General features: G+C 51.0%; 1 protein-coding gene across 1 annotated transcript in view; it reads right to left on the bottom strand.

Moving 5' to 3' along the window:
* The window catches only part of CCDC124 (coiled-coil domain containing 124), a 10,771-nt gene extending 614 nt beyond the window's left edge, over positions 1 to 10,157 (bottom strand). Inside the window, exons 1-4 of the mRNA XM_010845653.1 lie at positions 10,083 to 10,157; positions 4,507 to 4,676; positions 690 to 879; positions 55 to 169 (exon numbers count right to left, since the gene is read on the bottom strand). Coding sequence (XP_010843955.1) covers positions 55 to 169; positions 690 to 879; positions 4,507 to 4,665 — 464 coding nt within the window. The 5' untranslated portion in view covers positions 4,666 to 4,676; positions 10,083 to 10,157. The remainder of the gene's footprint in view (positions 1 to 54; positions 170 to 689; positions 880 to 4,506; positions 4,677 to 10,082) is intronic.
* Positions 10,158 to 17,004: the final 6,847 nt, after the last annotated feature.

Genomic DNA, 17,004 nt, shown 5'->3' with positions numbered 1-17,004 from the left:
CAAGCCCCGCCCCGATCCAAGCCCCGCCCCCAAGGCCTAGGCTCTGCCGGGTACCTGAGCACAGCGATGGCGTCCTCGATGGTGCGAGCCTCCACGCTGCCCTCCTCCAGCACGCGGCGGTTCACGTTCTCCTCCAAAGGCACCTCCAAGTGGCTTTTGGCTTTCTCGGCTGCGGGCGGGAGCGGCAGGGGAACAGAGATATACCAGAAACAGAGACATGAGCAGAGATGCTGAGTTCCAGGGAGATAAGACACAACGGAGGGGACGAAGTAGGGGAGAAAGGGAGGCAGGCAGAGGATTGAGGATGGAAACACGACCCCCTCCCCAAGTCCTACCTATCGGGGTGGGCCAATCCTGCCCCCAAGCCCCCTGACTTACTTCTCTGCAGCCCACCGCTCAGGAGACACCTCCTAAGCCGCTGCTGTCTCCTCGCCTCGGGGCACCACATCAGCCTTGGGGACCCGGGAGAGCACAAGCTAGGGTCGGGTGCGGCGTAAGTAATTACACACGTGCGTGCCTATACCGTCTGTGTTCAGAGCGAGGCCTTACGAGACCCAGCCACCCTTGCAGAGCCCACACAACTTCTCTGGAGGTGAGGAGGAGGCCCTCTGGACTCAGTCCAGGGGGTCTGCCCACTGCCTCTCGTTTCTCAGGTAAAAGGGCAGCTCCAGCGTGGGCCCAGGCCCCACCTGGGTCAGGGCTTTCCCTGTGCTGATGGTCTCGGCGGAGAGTCTCCTCAATCTGGGCGCGGGTGACCTTGCTGGAGGCGGCCACCCGGGGGGCCTTGCCACCCTTGAGCTTTGAGTCTTCCTCCTCCAGTAGCCGCTGCGTCTCCTTCTTGCGCTCCAGCTGCTCCAGGCGCCGCTTCTCCTTCTCCTCCTGAGGGATGGAGAGTCAGGCATGGATCCTGCCCCAGTGGCATGGGGTCCAGTTCGCATCCCAACCCATGTGATGGAGACTCTGCTGTGTGTTAGACCCCATGCTGGTCTTAGGGGACACAGGAGCACCATGGGCCTACCAGGGGGCTCCCATCCTACATGTCTATGGGAACCTTAGCCAAGGAAGCGGGGTGGGTGGCTCTAGAAGAAAAAGTGATGCCTAGGCTGGGGAAGAGGAGGGTCCTTAGTGGGAGGAATGGCAGGTCCAAAGATCCTGAGGCAGCAACCACCTAGCATGACAGGGACAGCAAGAAGTTAGAGTGAGGAGGGGAAGTGTGAAGGGAGAAGAGGTGGGGAGGGCAGAGCCGGGACCACAGGGAGCCTCACGGGCATGGGGAAGGGTTTGTACTGGATTCCAAAGGCGACAGGAGCCACTCGAGGGTCTGAACCCATCTGCCAGCTGGGGCAGTGGTTCTTTTATGGGCCAGCAGACCTTGGGGAGGCACTGCTGAAGTGTTCCCAGCTGAGTGTCACAGAGGCTGGGACTGATCCCATGCTGGCTCCCCAGGAAGGCTCTGATGCCAGCTGGTCAAGGAGACGTGTAGCCTAGAGTACTTGTCCTTGGCTGCTGGCCCTCCACTGCTCCGGGGACAGCGCGAGGTTCTGGTTCATTTGTAGTGTGATGTGGCTTCAGGCTTGAGATATTCTGCTGCCGCCCACCCCGCACCCCCACAGAGCCCTGCGCTACAGGCATCCCCGCCTGCCCACCCACTGCCTGCAACTCTGCCATCCACCCTCTGTGCCTTGGAGATGGTCTGTGTGCTGGTAGTGCCCCTGTGACAGGACTAAGGGCCCCAGAAGAGGGGTTCCTGAGGACACGTACTGGGCCTCTGACCTCCAACCTGCCTGATTGATACGAAAGGAGGAAGACTGTTTGGACACAGCTGCTGGGCTCCCACATCTGTGGTCAGGTGCCTAGGGTAGGGCCGTTGTGCTCTGAGTCTTGGTTTCCCACTGGTTTCCCCACTGGTCCTCGTGAGGCTCCTTGACTGCTGTGTGGTGCACGTACAGCCCACGTTTACCCTGTCCACAACACAACCCTGCCTCAGGGCCTTTGCACTAGCTGCTCTCCCCACTTGGAACGCCACTGCCAGCCTCCTCTCCTGGTTAACTCTGGCTCACCCTGAGCTCCTGGCTCCCTATCCACCTGCTCTACCGCATGGCTCTTTCCTGTGTCCCACAAATCATCTGGCTTATCCCGGAGGCAGGCCCTGGCCCAGCACACAGTAGGTGCTTAAGTAAAAGTGTGCTGGACAAATGAATGAATGAATTCCAGAAGGCTCCAAGCACCCAGGAAGGGCATGCAGACTGTGGCCGTGAGTCTCCTGGGACATGGGACTGAGGAGGGAACGTAAGCATTTACACTCTGACATTCAGAATTTTTCTGAAAAGTCACTCACAGTTTTTTACAAAGGGCAATTAACAATTGGCAGCATCTGGTGACGGGTGAAGGATGAGGCCACTGGTGGAATATTCTGGAGCCATCAAAAATGAGCGTCATAAATAATCGAGATGGAACCCAGAGAGTCACGTGCTCATCGCCGAGTTGCTTAATATGGAACAAATGGAGACAAAATGCTACCCTCCAGGCGGGGCGATGAATTACGGCCCAGCTTGAGGCTGAATCCTGGCAGCAGGGAGAAATCTGGCTGCAAGATCCCACTTAACTGAGGACATGGCCTTTAGGGTACGGCATTGGGTGAGAAAAGCCTTTGGTGTCACATGATGGGGGGCTGCTGCTTTTTTTAGTGCTTTAGAACAAACACGGATTTTCTTTTCATAGAAACTATCTTTTTAAAGCAACTGTCACGTAAGAAAGAGGGACCAGGTGTGCTCTGTAGACTGTGGGCCCCCTCACCCATCAGCAGGAAGAGGGATGAACAGAACCCAGAAAATCACCCAGTGGGGAAGAACCATCAGAGACTCCATGTAAAATATTCAGCAGGGAGAGTTCCCTGGTGGTCTAGTGGTTAGGATTCAGCACTTTTGCTGCTGCGGCAAAAAAAAAACACAAACACTCAGGAGGGGGGACTGTCCGGGAGGGGCATGGGGGCTGGGAATGTTCTAGAGACCAGGGGCTGGCAAACTGTGGCCTGTTTTGGTTGTGGTCTATCTGCATTCAGTGGCCTGTGCTACAGTCGAGCGGCCTAGAGAGCGAGTCTGCGCCCTGCTGCCTGGCTGGCCTCCGCCTGTGTGCCTTGCAGGTGTGTGCGACACAGGTGATGGGACAGGCAGATGCTCCCTGGGCAACCCCTGGGGCAAGCACACTCACTGCAAACTTGGAGGCAGACCCCCAGCCCGGCTCCAGTCCCACTCACAGCCCTGTGACTGGGGCTTCCTGCCTTGTCTGTGCCTCAGTTTCCTCACCTGGAGGATGGGATACCAAAGATGCAGGCCTGGGGAGGGTTCCTGGGCTGGGCTGGGCTGCTGCCTCGGGGACTGTGGAAAGGTCTCTGGCTTTTCTGTCTAGAGAACAGATCCTTGGCAGACACTGTTTTTTCTTTTGGGTTTTAACTTTCCTGTATTGTCAAAATGTTGACAGTCAAAAAAGACAGGGGCTCCCCTGGCAGTTTAGTAGGACTCTGCACTCCCACTGCAGGAGGCACGAGTTCAATCCCTGGTCGGGCAACTAAGATCCTGCGAGCCACCCAAAAAAAAAGAAAAAACTGAAAGATGTCCATGGACCCAGAATGTAGCATGGGGGCGGGGAGATTGGGGGGAGAGGGAATCAGTGATATTCAATTCCAGCTAAAAACAAGGCAGGATCCATCTTTCCCTACACAGAAAGACAGTGGGAAAAACTCACAAAAGCACCCAGGATCTCCCAGAACTGGGCACCCACGGATGGTGCGTCACCACTGCAATGCTAGAACCTGGGACCCACCCAGGCGAGGAGGACAAGCGGCTTAGAATGGTTTCTGGCGCCACCTACTGGACCAAGTGGGTCAGCGTCAGCCCTGAACCTCTCATCAATGAAGCACCCACTGTGTGCCAGGCACTGGGGCCCAGCAGAAGACAGTCAACTATCCCTGCCCTCTTGTGATTTTATAAACACCTGGAAGAACCACGTCAGCACGTCAGAAACGGGACCTATCAGTGTGTCTCAGTCTCAGCACCACTGGGTGTGGAGCACCCTCCCGTAGCTCGGCCCACCGCATGCCAGCAGCACCCTCCAGCTGTGACAACTAAACAGGCCTCCAGCTGCTGCCAGGTGTCCCCTGAGTGCTCAAGGGTGAGGCACTGGCAGTCTTGTCTGATCCTGGCATCACATAAAGGAGAGAAGCTAACCCATGGAGGGCTTGTGATTGCCTAAACGTGCCAAACCCCAGCCCCCTCCGGGACCCTGCACAAGCCTTTGCTACTCCTGTCTCCCCCGCTGCCCGTGCTCCACCCTTCAGGCCACAGACCCGAGGCGCCCGCGCCTTCTGCCCTGCGGGCAGAGGGCCCCCCTGCTCCCGTCTCCCTCCCTGCCGTGCTCCACGTCCAGTGCCCCTCACCCTTCAGGCCACAGACCCGGGCGCCCACCGCCTCCCCCCGCCCCGCCTCGCCCGGGGCGTGGGGCCCTCACCTTGCGCTGCTCCTTCCTCATGACGTGTTTGTCCTCGTCCCTCCAGTACGCATCTTCCAGCTCCTTCTGCTTCTTGGCATCCGCCGCCGCCTTGGCCTCAGCCCTCCGCGCCCGGGCCGCTGCCGACTTGGTGTTCTCGCCCTGGAACTTCTTGGGCATCCCTCAGCAGGCTGTGAGACGGGGGCAGGGAACAGTGAGTCAAGGGCATCCACCGTCCACAGCCTCACACTCACACCTGTACAGCCGTGACCCCCTTGGGGCCCCCTTGGGGCTTCACCTATAAAACCAGGGCTTCAGACTCACTAATCTCTCTTTCAAAAAAAAATCTGAGGTGAAGTTCACATAATACACAAGGAACCATCTTAAAGTGCCCAAGTCAGTAGTATTTAGCACGTTCACAATACTGTGAAACCGGCACCTCCATCTAGTTTCAGAACATTTCCACCATCCCCAGGAGACCTGACCCCATTAGCTATCAGTCCACATCCCCCCTCCCCGCAACCACTAGTCTGCTCTCTGAGGATCTGCCTCTTCGCACGTCTTTCGCTTAGCACCGTGGTTTCGAGGCTCACCCACGTGTAAGCATGTGGCAGTGCATCACTCCCTTCTTATGTCTGCGTAATATTCCACTATATGGACGGACCACATTATGTTTATCCATCTGTCCACGATGGTAGACCTGTGGGTGGTTTCTACATTTCGGCTCTTACAAGTCATGTTGCTATAGATCCCCGTGGGCCAGTGCGAGAGGACCCTCCCACCCTGCCACCTCTGCGGCCGCACTCCTCTGATCCCACAGCTGATTGCCCCTCCCCCTGGGTAAGCAGTTCCCCCATGGCTAAGCAGAGCCCAGTGACCATCCCAGGCTCACACAGCCAGGAGAATTTTAACACCCGTAAAGCTGCTGTCCAGTGTGGGCGCCTGCGCTGTGTGAGCCCCTCGCTGGGTGCTGGGGTGATCACGATACACTCAAATGGGAGGAGCCACCCTCCCCACACCCGGCCCCCTACTAAGCATTTTATATGGCCCAACTTCATTGAATGCTCCCAAAGCCTTAAACCGGCTTCCTAGGCGGCTCAGTGAATAAAGACTCTGTCTGCAATGCAGGAGATGCGGGTTCGATCCCTGGGTCAGGAAGATTCCCTAGGGGAGGGCATGGCAACCCACTCCAGTATTCTTGCCTGGAGAATCCCATGGACAGAGGAGCCTGGCGGGCTACAGTCCATTGGGTCGTAAAGAATCAGACATGACTGAAGCAACTTAGCACACTGGCACACAGCACAAAGTCTTAAACATGGCGACTGTCCTTATTCCCTTTTGAGGATGGGGAAGTCAAGGTACCTAGCCAAGTTGCACAGGACTGAGCCTCAGGTCTCACCTCCAAAGCCTGCCTTTCAGGTGAGGAAGGGAAACCAAGAAATTAAGAGCACCCTCCCTCCAGAGTGCTGACACAAGCACTGTGAGGTCATGGCACAAGCCTTCAGCTCTCCAAGCCTCAATTTTCCTCATCTGGGAAATGGGCTGGTGTCCATTTTCTCCCCACTGAGAATCTCCAGCTCAGTCCCTTACTGAACCTTGAACAAGTAGGCCCAGCAACCAAGAAAGAAGGGGAGAGAATGTGGGGTCCATCCTGACTCAGGACCACCAAGCAACCTACCCCCACCAACCTCCTAGCTGTGTGGCTTATGGAGGAGGGGAAATCTACCTCTGAGCCCCTCTGGAAACTCTAACATCAGCTCCCATTTGCAGCAGTTGCAATGCTTTACACACAGTGTCTTAGTGAATTCTCACAACCCTCGCAGGTGATAGCCAAGCTGAGACCTGAAAGATGGATTGGAAGCAGCCCTGTGGAAATGAAGGGCTGAGACTCCTGGACAGAGGGCCCAGGATGTGCAAAGTCCCTGTGGCAGGAAAGTCATGCACTAGAGAAAGCATGAAAGCCACTGAGGCCAGTGTGGGTGAGTGAGGAGTTAGAAGGGAAAGATGCGGAGGAGAGGTGGGGGAGGAGAGAGAAGAAGGGAAGGGGGAGAGAGAGACTGGGAGGGAGGAGGAGGCAGGGAGTGCTGGGGGGAGGGAGGGTGGGGAGGGGACAGGGAAGGTGAGAGGCTGATAGATCAGGATCTTAGGGGTAAGGAAGAACAAGGATTTTATTCTCTGGGCACCAGAGAACTTTCAGGCAGCTCTGAGCAGGTCATGAACCTGTTCTGATTTATGGTGTCATGTGGGTGGGCGAGGGGCTGAGGGTGGCAGTCAAATGCTGAGCGAATTAGGATGGTGCCGTGGGCGGAGCCAGAAGTTTGGAGTCAGATGGAGCTGGGCAATAACTGGAATGCTGACTGACCGATGTTGCAGTCTAAATTATGTCATCCCCTGACAGCAGCAAGGCCAGGTACTTTTCTTCCATTTTACAGATGAAGAACCTGAGGCTTTGAGAGGGTGACATGCTCAAGACCACCCCGTGGCTTAGTGGAGGGGCCCAGATTCCAACCCAGGCCCAGCCCCTCAGTCCCAACTTGGTTCTAACCCTTGCCTCACTCTAGGCTGCCAGCTGGCCCTTCAGGGAACATCAAGGCAGATCGGGTCTCTGAGGCCGCTTGTGCCCGACAGGGAGGTAGTCCCACCAGGGTGAGATGGGGGACTGAGTCCCACAGGGAAGAGCAGGGCAAAGTTGGGGAGATCAGCGGACCCAGGAGACTCAGGGTTGAGTCCTGGCTCTGCAGTTGTGGCTGACATGCTCCCCTTGAGCCTCAGCTTCCTCATCTGAGAAGTAGGGTTGATTACCGTCCCTCTATGCACAGGATGTAAGACCTGCCACAGCAGGGCTGAGCATGCCAGCCTGATCCCCATCCTGCTCCTGAGCCCCCTAACCCATTCATTACTGAGCATCTACAATGTACCCACCAGAAAACCTCTCTGGACTCCCCAGGAGAGCTCTAAGAAGTTGGTGGGGGTCACAGTTTCAGTTGAGGAAACTCCCCCAATTCCCCGTCTCACTCTCAGCGGCAGCCACACCAGCTGCCTTGCCTTTTTCCAAACCTACCATGCAGGTTGCTACCTCAGGGCCTTTGCACTTGCTGTGCCCTCCACATTTGTTCCTCTTTTGACCCAGTTAATTCCAACTGAAACTGGGGGGGCCCAACTCCAAAGTGTTGCTACCTTCAGGAACCCTTTCTGGAAACTCCCCTTGACTCTCAGATGATAAACTTTCTCTTGAGGTACTTCTTTGGGTTGCTATCTTATGTTCATTTACAGGATTATTGAACAAATGAAATTAAAAGATGCTTGCTCCTTGGAAGAAAAGCTATGACAAACCTAAATAGTGTATTAAAAAGCAGAGACATCACTTTGCCAACAAAGGTCCATATATTCAAAGCTAAGGTTCTTCCAGTAGTCATGTATGGATGTGAAAGTTGGACCATAAAGAAGGCTGAGCACCAAAGAATCGATGCTTTCGAACTGTGGTGTTGGAGAAGACTCTTGAGAGTCCCTTGGACAGGAAGGAAATCAAACCGGTCAATCCTAAAGGAAATCAACCCCGAATATTCATTGGAAGGACTGATGCTGAAGCTCCAATACTTTGGTCTCCTGATGCGAAGCACTGACTCACTGTAAAAGACCCTGATGCTGGGACACACTGAAGGCAAGGGGAAAAGAGGGTGGCAGAGGATGAGATGGTTAGATATCATCACTGACTCAATGGCCATGAATTTGAGTAAACTCCAGGGGATAGTGAATAGAGGAGCCTAGCCTGCTGCAGTCCATGGGGACTCAAAAACAGTCAGACATGACTGAGCAACTGAACAACAACCATCTTCCCCACTAGGCTGAGAGCTCTGCAAGGGCAGGGCTGGGACTGCCTTGATCAGTGTCCTGTATAATGGGAGCTCAAAAAATGTTTTGAGCAAATGAATAAACAAGCATTTATTTCCAGGGTACCCTCAGTATTTACTTCACACGCTGCGTTGTGTCCAAACTCAGCTTCTCATTTCTCTTCCCACTCACTTTCCTCCCAGCCTCTGAGCCTTTTCTCTAGCTGTGCCTTCTCCTGATACACCCGTCCCCCTCCTCCTGTGAAATCCCTGTCCACTCGCAGCAACTCAGATGGGGCATCCCCTCCCCTCCCCCTGTTGCTTAAGACTCTGATTCCATCCCAAAGCCTGAAAAGGGGCTTTTTGACCCCCTCCTTCAGGCCAAGACTGAAATAGTTATGTCCCTCCAAAATTTACATGTTGATTTTGTGACTAACACTCAGTGTGACTGTATTCAGAGACAGGACATCTGAGGAGGTGATAACGGGTAAATGAGGTCCTAAGAGTGGGGTCCTAATCTAACAGAGCTGGTGTCCCTTTAAGAAGAAAAAGACCAGAATTTGCTCTCTTCACCACGTGAGAACACAGTGAGGTGGCCATTGCAATTCAGGAAGAAGCCTGCACTAAGACCAAACTGGTTGACAACTTGATCTTAGACGTCCTAGCCTCCACGTTTCTGCTGTTTAAGCCACCCAGTCAGTGGTATTTTGTTATAGCAGCCAGAGCTGATTAAAACAGATAGCTTTTCTTCTGTTTAATAAACACACACTTTGTCATTCAGTAAACATGCACTGTTGGATGGACAGGGAGGCCTGACATGCTGCGGTTCACAGGGTTGCGAAGAGTCGGACACGACTGAGCGACTGAACTCAAATGAACTGAAACAATAGCAGCACCTACTATGAGTGGGATGCTGGGGAAAGAGGCAGTGCTGATGGGCTTCCAGACTAAATGGGATTCCCAGGCTGGGTGGGATATAGACAACAGGAGTGTTAATTCCAGATCAGAGTTGTGATGGGGCCATGCAGGTGCCAGGGGAAGTCGGGAGGGAGCTTCTGACCCCGGGGGGGTGTCAAAGTGCTTCCTGGGGGAGACATCAAAGGAAAAACCTAAGGGTGTGGGGAGACCCAAGCCCCCAGTGGTCGGGGGGAGGCAGGCTGGGTAGAGCGGATTTCTATTTCAGGGTAATGGGAAGGTGCGGAGGACCTCAGAGCCCTCTGGGGCTGCTGAGGTGGTGAACGGAGGACTGAGACAGAAGCATGAAGCTCAACCAGGAGGGTCTAAGGAGTGGTTTTGGCTAAAGCAGGGAGTACACTTAGGAGGGAATCAATACCCACGTGGTTGATTAGATGTGAAAGTAAGATAGAATAAAACAGGAAACTCAACGCCGCCTCCTCCAAGAAAATCCTCCAGCTACCCCTTCTAGGCTCCTCCAACCCGTCGTCCCTCTCTCCAGCTCCGATCCTACTGCATGAGGCCAGGGACGTCCGTACCCAGCTCTGTCACCCGCAAGCCTGTAAGCTGCTCAGGAGCACGACCAGAACTAAGTAGCTTCGAACACGACGCTGTCCCGCTGGATCTCAGTCGTCCGCTCCGGGAAATGGGGATAGCCCCCGCGGGAACCCGGGAGACTGGAGGGCGGAAGTGCGTTCGTCTCTGAGAACCCCACCTCCAGCCCTCCCGGGGAGGTGGTCTCACGTCCTGCTACCCCGCGGGGCTCACCCGCACCCCGCCCCCCGGCTCCGCCCGCGCCGCTGCCATTCCTACCTCCTTCCCCCGGCGCCGGCCCGGTCGCACCTCCGTGACGTCACCGCGGGGCTAGCGCATGGACACCCCCCACCAGGCAGCGCGTGCTGATTACGTCTGGGCTTCGTCGCCATCTTGGTAGAGGAAATACTGCTTTTTATCTCCAATCCAACTCAAGGGCGTTAGCTATTTGTTTTTGTGTGCAAGAAGCGAATATTTTATAAATCCTCATCTCTTCCGCTCACTTCATATACTAACTAGTCAGGAGAGGGGAGCATAAACTACAAACTGGACCACTGTCCTTACCGAGATGGCCGTTGCCCAGAAGAAAAACGGCGTCCTTGGTTTCATACGCGGGTCTGGCGGCGTCAGTCCAGAGTTGCTTGGCCGGCAGGGAGCGCCAGAATCCGTGGTCCCCGCGTGGCCGGTATAAGCGCTTCGCTTGTGGAAGCCTCCTAGGCCCTTTGCCATCGCTTTGTGCTTTGAAGCCGCTCTCCTACTCTTGTCTGCCTCCCTACTGCGAAGCTTAAGCGGTAGGGAGCAGAAGAAAGGAACAGAGAAACTAAAACACTGCGCCATCCAGGTCGAGGAAACAGGCTTACAGACCAGGAATGGAATTCGAGCAAAATGTAATCGAAGGACTCAAAATTTCTAGTGAACCTTCCTCTGGGATTGCTCTCCACCACCCCGCACAATAAAATACTCTTTTATTCAGCAATTAGGTTTGGGGCGGGGCGCTGTTTGTCGTAGGCACCTATACTTAAAGATTTTCTGCAGTGTCATCTGTAAAAACGGTAGCACTAGGGGTCTGAAAATGATATACTGGGTCTAGCTATAGGGGGGAAGCAGGGCAGGGATTTAGGGATTTAGACAGGACGATTTAGGCAGGACCACAGAGTTCATTCTTCAAAAAGCAACACCAGTGACATTGCTGGGACCTAAGTGGGATTGTATATCTCCCTTTTCTCTAGCCTTAGATGGTTCCCTACTGCACTGCAGGACTCACCGCACCTTCCCATCTCATCTGCCGCCTCTTTATTCTCTCTCAGCTCCAGCCACACCAGGCTCCTTTCTCCGAATTGCCAGGCACAGTCCTGCCTCAGGGAATTCTCCAGTGCAGTTCCCTCTGCCTTCAGCTTTCCCCATGGATTACTCCCTCACTTCCTTCAGGCCTTGGCTCAGATATCCCTTTCTGAGAAAGACCTTGGACCTCTCCAAGTAGTTGGTGCCCCACCCCTAGCCCTCTTTTTATTTCCTGCATCGCATCAACTTGTTTTGTTGGTTTAAGTGTTTCTTTTCAGTTTCCCCTTTGGCTATGATGTCTGGAAAATGGAACCTGATATCACCTGATGTGATATTTGTCACCAACAAGAACGGGCTCAGCATAAACTTTTATCATTGTTCAGTATTGGGTGGGATGTGGCGGTGCCAAAGGCAACACCTAATTAAGCTGCTGGTAAAGAGCCAGGTTTTTAAAACATAATAATATATTTTTTTTAATTTCAAAAAAAGAGCCAGACTTGTCACACCTTCCTGAAGACAAGGCGCCTCTTAGGTCTATTGACATAACTAAGGGGGTGCAGGTCAAGTGAATGGTTCCAGAACAAGCTAAGTCTTCTGCAAGGTGACTTCTGCCACCTCTCAGGCTAGAGGTCATGTCTCCCAACCCTGAGGGCTCTTGACTTCTATTGTTCTGACATTCTGTAGCTCTTAGATGCTCACTGCTGCTGCTGCTGCTGCTGCTGCTAAGTCACTTCAGTCGTGTCCGACTCTGTGCGACCCCATAGACGGCAGTGCACCGGGCTCCCCTGTCCCTGGGATTTTCCAGGCAAGAACACTGGAGTGGGTTGCCATTTCCTTCTCCAATGCATGAAAGTAAAAAGTGAAAGTGAAGTTGCTCAGTCGTGTCTGACTCTTAGCAACCCCATGGACTGCAGCCCACCAGGCTTCTCTGTCCATGGGATTTTCCAGGCAAGAGTACTGGAGTGGGGTGCCACTGCCTTCTCCGAGCCACTGGACCACAGGAGACAGCAGTTAGGGCTAGAGTCCCTAGTCTCTTCCTGCCTAGCCAAGAACGAATTCAATCGAGGAGGCAGAACGCAAAGAATAATGTAAAAAAGTTTATTGAAAAGAAAAGTACATGTGGAAAGGGGCATGGGCAAGCTCAGAGAGAGAGCTGTGCCTTTGGGAAGTTTAAATCCTTTATAAAGGGGCTGTTTTCTCCATCTGTGTCTTCCCTCAGGTCATCACCTTGTTTGTCCCTGCTGGTTAATTTGTCTCAGGACCCTCCCCTGGAGTGCGCATGTGCACCCTCACCAAGATGGATCTTGAAATGAAGGCTTCTGGGAGGAGCAAGACTCATTACGGCCTGGAATTACCCTCTGACTTTTGACTCCAAGGAGCCTTTCTGCACAGGTGTAGCGTCTCCCTTATCAGGCAGGGTTTTTTCCTTTGTCCATGCCATGATTATTCCCTTAAGCTAAGAGACAAAGACTGGCTATTACCCTGTTTTTGTTGGCTATAAATTCTTCAACTGGAGCCCACCCATATCTCATCTCAGGGAATGCCAAGGGGAAGATTGTAGATGGCCAACCTGGAGCCCATCTATGTCCTACCTGAACACAAGATGAAGATGTCTTTTATGCCTCAAATCCCTTTGGGCATCCTGAAATCGCCTTTAGGTAACACAGGTATGTGTTCCTTCACCTAAAGAAGCAAGGACAAAAGGAATATCAAACTTGTCTAGAATTCTCCAAATTTTAATTAATTTCAAACTGTTAGGAGAGCTTTTTCATTTACCAAATTTAGGATTAGTTTAAAAAGTGACAAATCAAAAAGAAAGCCATATTCCTTCATTCATTGTATTGAAGTAAAATATGCTAAGATAAAGATCTTTCGATGTATGGTCATTGTATACTTCTCAGGTTAAAAGAAGCACAGCCACTTGGAAGCACAAAGATTACTTTTAAAAAAGCAGTCTCAAAAGTTTTTGTTTTGGAGCCTGGTGGGCTACAGTCGGCAAAAGAATCGACCACGACTCAGCAACTATACAGCAAACACACATTCCTGACAGAAACTCTTAAGAAACTAGAAATAGGTGAGCAAATTCTCAGCCTAAACAAAGGAAAACAAAAAGCCTAGACCCTAGAGCTGAATTATAAAAGGTTTTAGGCAATAAAATGTCCCCAACAGTAGTGTGAACAGTGAACACACAAGAGGAGTAATTTTTAATACTCACTCAATAGAACAACTTTCTGGTTACATTCATAAATTAAAGGAAATAATAATGTCCAGAAAATAAATATAGTATAAAATCTATTGATCATTTTATATCTAATTATGACCGTAAAAGTATAAAGGAATTTTTAAGAAAAAACATCTGCAAAAGATACAGTTTAAGCAGCCCCAATTAACCTAAGTTTTCTTTGTTCCATAGTCTCAAAATAACTGATGATTAATGAATTTCACTTTAAGACATACTTTTCAAATTCAGCAAGATATTTTATGTTCAAATATAAGATTTTGTACTTTTCAAGCTAAAAAAGTCTGTACCTTGCAGTGAATACTTTGTTTCACTGATTTAGACATAAATAAAAACACACTGTGTGTCTTTACCTGATTTAAAAAAAAGTGTTTGTTTCTCGCATTCTAGATCCACAAATTCTTTTGTTTTGTTTTTTGTTGTTGTTCAATGAAAGGGCTGGGGAGAACAGTGGGGTTCTTGACTCTGTCACATAGGAGTCGTCCCTCACCGTTGTTTATTTTCAATCGTTCATTGGGTTCTGTAACCCTGTGCAAGAGCCAGAGCAGCAACAGCAGAATTTGTGGGAGCTTCAGCGACTGGGTTCTGGGGTCTCCGCTCAACTTACTGGACCCCATACCTGCCGACTGCGCTTCACACAGAAAGCAGCATGTCTCAGCTCTTGAGACATATTGACATATTCCTGCTTTCTCCTTCACGTATGGCTCTCCATCACCATGACACTATAAACCCGGACCTCCTTCTCCCCTCCCCAGAGGAGGATTCACAATTGCCTCCCTGTATTAAAGACTTATCCCTGGGGGTCCAGTGGTTAAGAATCCACCTGCAAATGCAGGAGCCTTGGTTTCGATCTCTGGTCCAGGAAGATCCCACGTGCTATGGAGCAACTAAGCCCAAGTGTCACAACTACTGAGCCTTGCCCAGCTCCACAAGAGAAGCCAGCCACTGCTCTGAGAAACCTGAGCAGCCGCAATGAAGAGTGGCCCTCGCTCGCTGCAAGTAGACAAAGCCCTCACATAGCAGCGAAGACCCCGTACAGGCAAAAATAAAGAAATCTTAAAAAAAAAATTATTTCAACTGAGGGACAATATTATAAAACTGTGCTGTCCGTTAGAAATAAATGGACTTTGATGGTGGTTCAGTAGCGAAGATTCTGCGCTCCCAATGAAGGGGAACCAGTTCAATCCCTGGTCAGGGAACTAGGTCCCACATGCAGCAACTAAGAGGCATGCCACAAGATGCCATGTGCCACAGCTAAGACCCGGCATAGCCAACTACATTTAAAAAGAAAGAAAGAAATGTAAGGTAGGCCACTAATATGGCTTAAAACTTCCTAGGGACTTCCCAGGTGGCTCAGTGGTAAAGAATCTGCCTGTGAAGCAGGAGATGCGGGCTCAGTCCCTGGGTTGGGAAGATCCCCTGGAGAAGGAAATGGCAACCTGCTCCAGTATTCTTGCCTGAGAAATCCCATGGACAGAGGAACCTGATGGGCTACAATCCATGGGGTCACAAAGAGTTGGACACCACTGAGTGACTAAGCAGCAGCAGCAGGCAGGCACCACAAAAAGTAAAAAGGAACAGGTGGAATTCATTTCCTGATAGATTTCACTTAGCCTAAAATAGCCAGGATATTATGACTTCAACAACTAATGGAATTCTAAAAGAAAACACAGCAAAGATCTCAGAAATCTTCCAAATTCCAAGGTTTAAACTTGCCAGTAGCCTTTGTCGGGCATGAAAAATCAAACCCCTCAAGGACCGAAAGTTATCTCATTGTGAGTAAACAGTAGACTGCTGTGCATTTGATGGTTCCACTCCCAGGCCTGGAGTCTACCCTATCGCAGGCTAATGTGACTAAATACTGCAGGAAGCTCAGAGGACATTCACACAGTATGACTGACACACGCAAGCTGCCCTTCCATAGTGACCATGCAAGTGGTCCAAGCATCACCTGAAACCTCAAGAGATAGTGTTCTGAAAAAGTCATTAGAGGAAATCTGCCCTTGAGCCTCGATGGAGATAGTTTCATCAGGCTCTGTAAATAACAAGCACAAAAGTAAGACTCTGGTGCAGACGGGAGGATCTGTGTTTTCCAGTTAAAAAGCCTATACCATCTTATCCTGACCAGTGGGTGTCCATTCCATTGGGAAACCTTAAATTGAGGAGTCTTGAAATTTTCTTGGACTCCAAAATCACTGCAGGTGGTGACTGCAGCCATGAAATTAAAAGATGCTTGCTCCTTGGAAGAAAAGCTATGACAAACTTAGACAGCATATTAAAAAGCTGAGACATCACTTTGCCTACAAAGGTCCGTTTAGTCAAAGCTATGGTTTTTCCAGTCGACATGTATGACGTGAGAGTTGGACCATTAAGAAAGCTGAGCGCTAAAGAATTGGTGCTTTTGAACTGTGGTGTTGAAGAAAACTCTTGAGAGTCCCTTGGACTGCAAAGAGATCAAACCAGTCAATCCTAAAGGAAATGAGTCCTGAATATTTATTGGCAGGACTGATGCTGAAGCTGAAACTCCAATACTTTGGCCACCTGATGTGAAGAACTGACTCATTGGAAAAGACCCTGATGCTGGGAAAGATTGAGGACAGGAGGAGAAGGGGACAACTGAGGATGAGATGGTTGGATGGCATCACCAACCTGATGGACATGAGTCTGAGCAAGCTCCAGGAGTTGGTGATGGATAGGAAAGCCTAGCATGCTGCAGTCCATGGGGTCGCAAAGAGCTGGACACGACTGAGCAACTGAAGTGAACTGCCTTTCCTGAATAAACTCATTTCTGTAGTAAAATAACTGGCTATTTTAAATGTCGGCACCTTACCCCCAACTCTGTAACCATCGGATCAAGCTGATGACTGAGGCTTTGGACAGCTTCCACCCAAAAAGACAAGATTAATTTTCTGATTTCACAGCTTGTTTTTAGTCTTCACCCCATTCATCTTGCCTATTATCATATTTTGACACCCTATATTAAATGGCTGAAAGTTTTCTCAGTATGCTCTTCCTCACCATCCTGCACTACAGATCTCCACGATTTTCTTCTGCCACTTAAGTAAGAAAACAACTCTCTTGTGTGTGTTTCACAGATCACAGCTACTCTTCTGGATAACAGCTGGGATTGTTGCACCTTCATTCCCCACCTGATTCTGCTGACAAAAATGTAATAACTATTCCTTTGAACAATTCAGAAGGTAGATGTTGAGGGTTGAATAGTTTCTCCCCAAAGAATCTGTTCAGATCCTAACCCCTGGCACCTGGAGATGTGACCTTATTTGGAAATAGGCTCTTTGCAGATATAATCATATTGCTTTGAGGTCATAGTTGATTTAGGATGGGCCCTAATGCAGTGAAGGTGTCCTTATGAGAAGAGGAAAGTATGGTCACAGACGCACAGAGGGAGACGGCCTTGTGAGGATGGAGGCAGATTGGAGCGATGCTGTTGTAAGCCAAGGAACTCCAAGGACTGCAAGCAGCCAGCTCAAAAGCTAGGAGAGAGGCCCAGAACAGTTCTCTCTCTCAGTCCCCGGAAGGATCCAGCCTGCTGACCCTTTGATTTCAACCTGAGGAAGTCAGAATGTTGGGTTGGCCAGAAGGTTTGCTGGGGCTTTCCCATAGCATCTTAAGGAAAAAACCCACATGAACTTCTTGCCCAACCCAATAAATAGCTGTAGG

This window comes from Bison bison, unplaced genomic scaffold (assembly GCF_000754665.1).
Source record: "Bison bison bison isolate TAMUID 2011002044 unplaced genomic scaffold, Bison_UMD1.0 scf7180017864221, whole genome shotgun sequence".
Classification (NCBI taxonomy): Eukaryota; Metazoa; Chordata; class Mammalia; order Artiodactyla; family Bovidae; genus Bison; species Bison bison.
The sequence above is the reverse complement of the archived record's forward strand: the minus strand, read 5'-3'. Positions and strand labels throughout refer to the sequence as shown.